The 8,564-nt window shown below is 37.4% G+C and overlaps 1 protein-coding gene across 3 annotated transcripts in view; it reads right to left on the bottom strand.

Moving 5' to 3' along the window:
* Positions 1–336: 336 nt before the first annotated feature.
* LOC110026545 (protein SCAR4-like) overlaps positions 337–8,564 on the bottom strand; it is a 55,321-nt gene continuing 47,093 nt past the window's right edge. Inside the window, exons 2-11 of one of the 3 annotated variants that reach the window (XM_020727517.1) lie at positions 6,919–7,082; positions 6,705–6,828; positions 6,468–6,594; positions 6,222–6,286; positions 2,333–6,132; positions 1,482–2,248; positions 1,318–1,404; positions 1,135–1,239; positions 1,001–1,052; positions 337–636 (exon numbers count right to left, since the gene is read on the bottom strand). In XM_020727517.1, the coding sequence (XP_020583176.1) occupies positions 1,002–1,052; positions 1,135–1,239; positions 1,318–1,404; positions 1,482–2,248; positions 2,333–6,132; positions 6,222–6,286; positions 6,468–6,594; positions 6,705–6,828; positions 6,919–7,082 (5,290 nt within the window). In that variant the 3' untranslated portion in view covers positions 337–636; position 1,001. The other 2 variants (XM_020727516.1, XM_020727518.1) reach the window with 2 other exon arrangements.

Below are 8,564 nucleotides of genomic sequence, written 5' to 3'. Positions count from 1 at the left end.
TTTCATCTGACATCAATGTTGTAATTCGAGAGGCTTTGTAACTTTTTCCCGCCTGTGGGGCAGAAGGTATCTGGAATCATGAACTTGGTGAATTTTTACAAATTGGTCAAATCCCGTGATTTTTTTTTACGGGTTTTTCATGTAAAAATATCTTGTGTCACTACTGATAGTTTTTTTTTTCTATCGGAGTGTGTGTCGAATCTCCGTACAATGCTAAAACAATGGTCTATTACTCTACTAACGCTGCGAATCTTCTAGCATGCATCAAAAACACCTATGGGAAAATATTAATACAAATTGAAATTTCCTTTCACAATAATTAATTTGCATAGCCGGTCTTACAGCAAATTGTAATAATCTGTATAAAAAATTAAAAAAAAAAAAAAAACGAAGAATCAAAGTTCATGTAATTCAAAGGCTCATTTGCGGCAAAAATGACAAATATAAATTCCAACTGAGGTTTTCCCACAGCGGTTGATGAAGACAACCATTGAGAATCTATCTAAACTGGCTTTTGTTTTTTCTTTGAATGAAATTCAGCGTGGATTTACCTTATTGCTTCAGCAAGCTGAGATCTGACAGGAAAAAGAGCATAGACCATTTCCTTGGAGAAATTAGTTCTACCTCTTCAGGAATCTAAACAACAAAAAAAAATTCAAAAATCAAATACACTTACAGGTGACCAAGAAGAGGTCCATTTCTATCTTGGCCCCAGTGGTGACGCAGACTTACTATATAATATTACACTTGGCAAAAAGAGGGAAAGAAGGCAGGATTATACATGATTAAATACAGTAAGCAGGCAGACAAATGCCTCCTTATAAAATACTTTGCTGGCTTTTTAGGCGTGAAGAAGTTTTCTTCAAACTCTAATGCAGGCCCAACGGCTCACCTGATTGGCTGAACCAGCCTTGACTGATAGATGGCAAAGTATGAGATTGGCGTTGGATAGGTGAGCTTGGTTGTGGAGAATTAGAAAAGGTTTTAAGAAATAAAGCACCTTATGACTCATTCCAACTATCATCATCATCTTCATCACTTCCCACACATGCCTATTCAGAATTAAAAAACTGGATATAATAAAACAAAAATAAGGGCAAATAAGAACAAGTTTATTTTCTAAACATTTCTAACCTGCCGTATTGCATTGGCCTTTTCCAGCATTGCAGCAACCTTCAGGTTTGTTGAAGGAACTTTGACCATGTTTGCCTTTGAAGTTGCTGGCTTTAGGTTGAGGGACTGGCAAAGAAAAATGATAATTAAGCTATAACTGCATCAAAGCAAGAAAAGAAGTTTCTACAATCATTTCCAGCTGACCTTAGTTTTTATCTGTTCAAGCAAATGATTCGTTTCATCTTCCTTCGGTTTTGGCAACGACCGATCAAGTTCTGATACCTTCCTCAACTATAAGAAGGCAATAGAGTCACAATCAAATTCTTATTTCTAGCAGTCAAATAAGTATGCAGAGAAATCACCATTACCGTGCTTTTATCATGGGTGGCGACAGCCTCTATGAGAGGATCTCTTGGTCTGCTTAGAATGGAATGGTATTTTTCATTTGGTTTGTCACCTTCCATATCATTTAGCATGATATCATACATTGTAGATGAATTACCTTCTCTTAGAAACATATGATAAGCGTAAGGAGGAATGCTCTGAACAGCAACTGGAAATGGTGCTGGCAATTTGTGATAATGCATGTTTTCCGCTTCATGAACTCTGTAATCTCTATAACCATACTGATATAGACCATCAGCTGCCGCTGGCATCAACATGAATGAGCTAAAGGGAGGGGATGCACGTATATCTATTGTTGGGGCTTCAAGTGATCTTTCCAACTCTAACCCTGGTAGCAACTTAACCAGGTTTGGTCTCCTTTCTTCTTTAACCTGAGGGTTGCCTTCAGCCAAATGGTCAGGGTGTTGGGGAGTCACGTTCCTGAGCAATGGTGCCATAGTCAAAGGGTTCTCTCCATCCATTGTGATATCACTATGTGAATGCATTCCATCTTCCTCAGCTGGTGCTAGCAAAGAAAAGCCTGAAGAATCAATTTCAAGCTGTTGCCTCTGATGTTCCAATGGGACTACTAGAAACTCGGACAATTTTAAGGACCCTGTCAATTGACCATCTGTGCACGAGGAAGCATTCTGAAAACTCTCTTCGAAAGCTACAGGCGACAAAAAGGGGCCTGCATGCTGATTTGTTCTCTCTTCAGAAGCGGGCAAAGGATTTATATGCATACTGCTACCTGTGATCGACGAAAATATAAATGGATTAGTTTTCGTCAAAGGTTATTATAAAATTGTAATTAGGGCTCCAAGTTGAGTTTTACCCATTCTCCACTGCATAGGAGGAAGTGGTGGTAAGGGAGGCGTTTCTTCAATGCCTTTTTGTATTGGCAAGCTGGAGATTGTTTCGCCTGGATATGCCTTGAGGGTTTCCTGGGAACCAATTGTAGGACTGGGAATGACAAAATCTGCGAGTAGTGGCCCTGAAGCCAAAGCTTCAGAAGCCATAGAGTTCCAAGGCTGTTTGGCAACACCATGAAATGAAACAGATATATTTGTCTCTTTTTGCTCATTTTCACAAATATTTGATGAAAGCATGTTAAGATCATTCTTCCATCCAAGGTTTAGTGAAGTCTCGGGCTCTGGTTCTAGAAGTAAGACATCATGTTCCAAGTTATGCTGACTACTAGCAGGTTCATCCGAGGAAACTTCATCAAAATGTAGATAGGAAGGTTCGAAGTTTTCCAGCACTCTATATATAGGTGCTATACTTGGTTCATCAACTGCTTGGAATACAGAAGCTTTCTCAGATGGGACTTCTTCTGTCCTTTCTGCATCAACATGAGAACACTGCATGGAAGGATCTGAATCTGAATGTTTTTCAGCTTCTATGGAAGATATTAAGCTCGTTTCCATGTAAATATCACCGTGATCAGCATGTATACAGTTGGATAAATCTAGACCTTGTAATGGAGAGCTTGAAACTGTGCCAACATTATCACAAAGAGGCGCAAGCAACTTGCTTTCAAACTTTGAGGTTGTTAAGTCGTTTTCAACAGCTGGCTCTTGAATCTCTGGCTTATTCTGATTCAAGGAAGCATCCTCAATTGAATCCTCTTGAATTTGTACATCAAAGCTGTACAAATTTGAAGATTCTACTAGGTGTAGAATCTGGCCATCAGTCCTAACTTGAGTGACAGTGCTAAATTTTGAGTCAGACTTTGCATCATTCAACTCTTCAGTCACTGGCTTAGGCATACTCAAGACAGCATTCCCAGAAACTGGATCTTCTTGAAACTGTACATCAAAGTTGCATGCACTTGAAGATTTTAAAGGGTAAAGAACATTGACATCAGTATCATCTTCAGTGATAACATTCACAGATCTTGAATCAGAATCTTGCTCATTTTCTCCCGAGCATAAGTTATCCTCCTTAACATCAACTAGTTTAGCTTCAGATGAGTCTGAAAGTTCCAGAGCAGATGACTGACTTTTTGACACTGAATGATAAAACATTTCTATTTCCTTGTTTTCAGTAAATAACAAATATGACTTGCTTTCAGACTGCAACGATGTTGAATCTCTTGTAATGGCTGGCTCTTCCACAGTGGGGTAAGGCTGATGCAGAGTATCATCCTCTAAAAGGAGATCGTCTTGCAAAAGAACATCACAGGTGGCTACTTCTGCAGATTCTAGCATATTTAGAACGTCTTCATTTATGCTATCTTTAGGGATACAATTCTCAGTAAACGAATTATTTTTATTTTCACCAAGCAGCAGCAGTTCATGCTGACCGCTAAGCTTAGCGGAACCATTTGCACATTTCAATTCATCATGGACAATTTCTTCTCCATTTGTCTCCATTAACTGTGATATATCACAATGCAATTGATTTGCATCAGGATGTTCTCTGCAACTAGATGGAAGAGGGTTTAACATAACCCCATTAGAAGACTCCTGCGGCTCATCTACATCAGGAAAATGCTCTGTGTCACATGGAATGGTTGGAAATATCAAGGCATCGCGTCCTAAAATATCAATATTTCCAGAGCTCGATAATAATTGCGCATGCTCAAATTCCTCCTTAGTTACAGAAATATTCCCCATTTCAGCAGCCAAATTTCTAGATTGCAGGACGGAAGAAACAATCTCAAGAGAAAATGAAGAACTTTTTGGAGATAGATTCTCAAAAGAGTAGACTTCATTGTCATTCTCAACTGGATCATGGAAAGCATCTTTAACACAAATGGAACAAACGTCCACAAGAGAACTCTCTGCTTGTATTCGTGGAGGTTGAGGCATCTCCAATGAGTTGGCCAAATCATTAGACCTTTTATGTTCAGTATAACCTGATAATTGACCTATCACTGAGTTATTTCGACTTTCATAAAGCGAGCCTCTTTCATCAGATATGTATGCTATTACATCATTGAAACTTTCAGAGGTTTGAGGAGATATATGAGATAAATTGTTAATATTTTCTACTGAAGGTAGTTTATGTGACTCAGCAGGGAATAGCAGACCAGCGTTTAACTGCTTCCTTTCCTCAACTTCAGCCTCCATGTTTGGGGAAACTTTCATGGTCAAATCTTCAGATTGCATATCAATCTCCGAGTCATTGGACGTAACTTGAGATTCCAGAACAGAAGAACCTACAGGTATAATAGGCAAGGAACTTTCAGATATATAATCATTTTTATCTGAATCCGATACATCTAATGGCTTTTCCGACCCATTATCAAGCAAGTTTGATAAATCTTTGGAAGATTCAGAAGGAGCCTTCTCAGGTATACCATCTTCAGTTTCTGAAAAAGCACTAAGCATATAACTTTTTTTTGTTATATTTAATGAACTTCTGTCTTCACTATATTCTATGGCATTTATTTCTTCAAGAATATCAGTAGGAATATCAGGACATTCTTCACACGTGGGAAACACCACAATATGATTTGTCTTCCAAATACGAAAAGAGGACTCAATGTGTTCATCGATTTCAGGCTTATTCTTTTTACTGCCAGCAATTGCTTCTTCTGAATGTGCAGCAAGTGTTTGTACTTCATCGATGATGGGTTGTAGCTTCAAATCTGAATCTGTTATACAATAACTAGTGAATGCTTCTTTATTTATAGGAACAACCATGGTAGCATTTGGTTGTTTCTGACAGCAAGTTTCATTAGATATCAAGCAAGCTGATGGAACTAATGACATATCTTCACTCGTCCTCTCTAGATTTCCTTTTTCATCATGTTGGAATTCTAAACTAGAAGTTTCTTCAATAACAGTTCTCTCCTTAAGTTGTTGATCAGATAAATTATACAAAATAGTTGACTGTGACAGACTAGGCATTCCATCCTTCACGTTTTCTGAAGTCACTAATGTATCAGAGCTTCCAAAAATAGCTGATATAGAAGATAGAGGTAGAAGTTCAGCTTGTCCATGGATGTTAGGATCTGTTCCCTGAGATGGATCTGTTTTAGCTCTGCTCTCAGAATCTGTTTCCATTTCACATTCCATGGTGTTCAAAGCATCAACATAACTTTCCAGCTCACTTTCAATGTCATCAGACCTGTAACTATCACGATCATCATCTGTTAGGAATCCAGAAACAGGCAAACTGTTGTTCTGCACTGCTAGCTGCAGGGATGGAGAGGTCGTATCAATTTCATCGGAACTACTGTCCAAAGCATGGGCGTCCATTTCATTTCCAAGTCCCACAAGCATTTCTTCTTTAACATTTTGAGATTTTGGATAAAGTTTTGGTGAAACACAAGGTGATATAGAATTAGTTTTTGAAAATTCTGTATGTTCTCTTTCCAGATTCTGCACTTTTCCAGTTACTTCATTATGGGACTGAGAAGAAAATTCTTTTCTGACCAGTAAGGAATCAGTCGGGCCACAAATTAGAAATTCTTGTACATCTGGAGTCCCATCTATAATTTTATTATTTGGGCAACCACATAAAGAGCTTTTAGAATCATTATGGTCAAATGATTCTTCTTTAAGAAAACCTTCCATATAGCTTTTTCTATTGCTTATATCCGAAATTCCCAATTTCCTGTGTTTCAACTTCACAAGCCTCACTGGAAATTTCCCAGTTACTGGTTCAGAAGCTGTAAATTGCAAACTGTATGCAACAAAAAAAAAGCTATTATCAATTTACAAATGAAATGACTGCTCGTTGGTTGCTTTACCACAAAAAAGAAATTATCTCACTGGTCTATAATTGGCATAAAGAAAGACCCAGTTGTCTGACCACTTCTCCAAGGTGATCCTTTCTTCTACAAGAAAATATAAAATCAGTGGTACAGTTGATTATCAATTTCTAAAACAAGTAATTCACAGAACATCTAATTATTGATTTCATGAAAAATTTAGCATGGGCAACAAACCTGCAAACCATCAGAGAATTAAGAGAAAGTATCAAGTCAAGGTTTACACCTTGAGAAATGAATTAATTACCTTGGGTTTTCGTGTTCTCTTCTCTCTTTGTGCCTCTTCCATCATCTCAGAGAAGGCAGATGCCGACTTGAAAAAAGAAGGATTAGAGTATCTCGTCAAGCATGCTCCAGCACCAGCAACATCAAACCTAAAGAAATATGTAAAAACTTATAAGATAACAAAAAAGGAAAAGCATAAGAAAATATATCTTAAAAATGAAGAGCAAGAAGCAGGAAAATCTATGATAGAATAACTAACTTGTCTAGCATGAATAACCGAGGAGGACCACGGCATTCTTCATACGAGTCTAATATAAAACGAGGCATGTCTCCTTGACTGAATAAATTCTGTTCAGCTCTAAGATATGCATGCCAGTCGATACCTAAGAAATCACATATTACAATAACAATATTAGTAGAAGTGAATAGGCAAGCGTTTGTATATGAACAGATTTGAGCTTAAGATTTTTCACCGGCACTGTAAGCCAGATGTGAATGATCAGTTTCAGAGAGAATTGCTTTTTCTATTGATGGAAACTCTGCTTCTAGTTGTAGAACACGCAGCATCAGCCCATGCCCTCTAGAAGAAATGGCCATCACTTCTTCATGTAAGTTATGAAATACCTCTGAAGCAAACCTGTAGCAAAATAGCTATCCTGTAAGTCAGGGAAGACAGCTTTATGGCGGAAATAAAATAAAAAAAAAATCTGCATAATCAAAATAGCACAATAGAAAATATGAAAAAAGGATAACTGGATATGGTAGATAACATAAACATAAACAAAATTCAGTGCAGGTGATTGCTTAAGAATAATGCATAGATGCCCAAGTATCATAAAAGTCAAACGACGCATGAACCTATCTCTTAAGGTAGAATTTACTTATAATTACATAATTTTTAGTATCATAAAACGTTCAAGAGCATTGGGCCAAAAGAAGCAATTAAGACTCGATCATGCAGTACAACCATCTGATGAAATGGAACAATACTTGGAGAGAATGTACTTCATAGAAGGTGCTTTGTGATCCATAATTTTTATGAAGTTGTAAACAGTAAAGCAAAGGCGCATACCAGATCTAATACAGAAAGCAAAGAGTATCAAAGAAGATTATCATCTAAGGCATGACATTTCGTAGGGGGGAGTTGTTTCTATTGCATAAATTTGTAAGTCTACTATATACTCGGAAGAAAAAGCATAAAATGACATTAAAGACAATTCTAGATTAGCATATCTTAAAGAAGATTATCATCTTCAATCATTTGTAAAACTTAAGCAACTCAAATTCCCTTGAAAATGGAGAATCAATGAAGCAGCAGATCATAAAATAGAAAGAACATTAGATCTATTTTGATTCGTGTGGTCACTTATAAGTTAGAGAAATATATCTAATGGTAGAAAATTTGATTCGTGTGCCTTAAGTTCTTTGTTATGATTGGAGCAAAAATTCAAACTCCCCCTTCAACTGGATGACAAAGATCTGTCATTGTCGGCGTTTAAAAGGGGGAAGTTGCGTTTGGGGGTCGCCCGTAAGAAGCTGTCGGCCGCCGGAATCGAAATCCCGTCGCCCGCTTCGGAAGGACTTTTTTTTAATTTACATATATATATATAATTTTAGAAAAATATGAAATCAAACTGACCTCATATTTTCCATAGTTTAAATGAAAGAGCACTCAACCTCAAACCCTGTATCTACCCCGAGGGATAAACACAAGACTTGAGGGTGAGGCTCGATCAAATAAACTAAGAAAGATATGACATCCGTTTGGGTCTGCGAAACCGTTTTATTTGCCGACAAGTTCCCCTATTTAATACAAATAATTAAATAGGGTTTATTTTAAGCTGGGTTCGGAAAAGCTCCCTATAAGGGCAAGCCCCTATAGTTAATTACATCTTAAATGACCGAAGTCACCTAAGAAAACTATCGATAAAAATCAGGGGATAATGTCTTCAAAGAGGTCAAAAGGATAGGACTTTACAACGAAATCAGACGAAAAAGGTGTGAAGCTCCCTATAAGAGCAAGCCCCTATAGTTAATTACATCTCAAATGACCGAAGTCACCTAAGAAAACTCTCGATAAAAATCAGGGGATAATGTCTTCAAAGAGGTCAAAAGGATA

The sequence above is a fragment of the Phalaenopsis equestris genome, unplaced genomic scaffold (genome assembly GCF_001263595.1).
Source record: "Phalaenopsis equestris unplaced genomic scaffold, ASM126359v1 Scaffold000378, whole genome shotgun sequence".
Classification (NCBI taxonomy): domain Eukaryota; kingdom Viridiplantae; phylum Streptophyta; class Magnoliopsida; order Asparagales; family Orchidaceae; genus Phalaenopsis; species Phalaenopsis equestris.
Note: the sequence above shows the minus strand (reverse complement) of the source record. Positions and strands in the feature narration are given on the sequence as shown.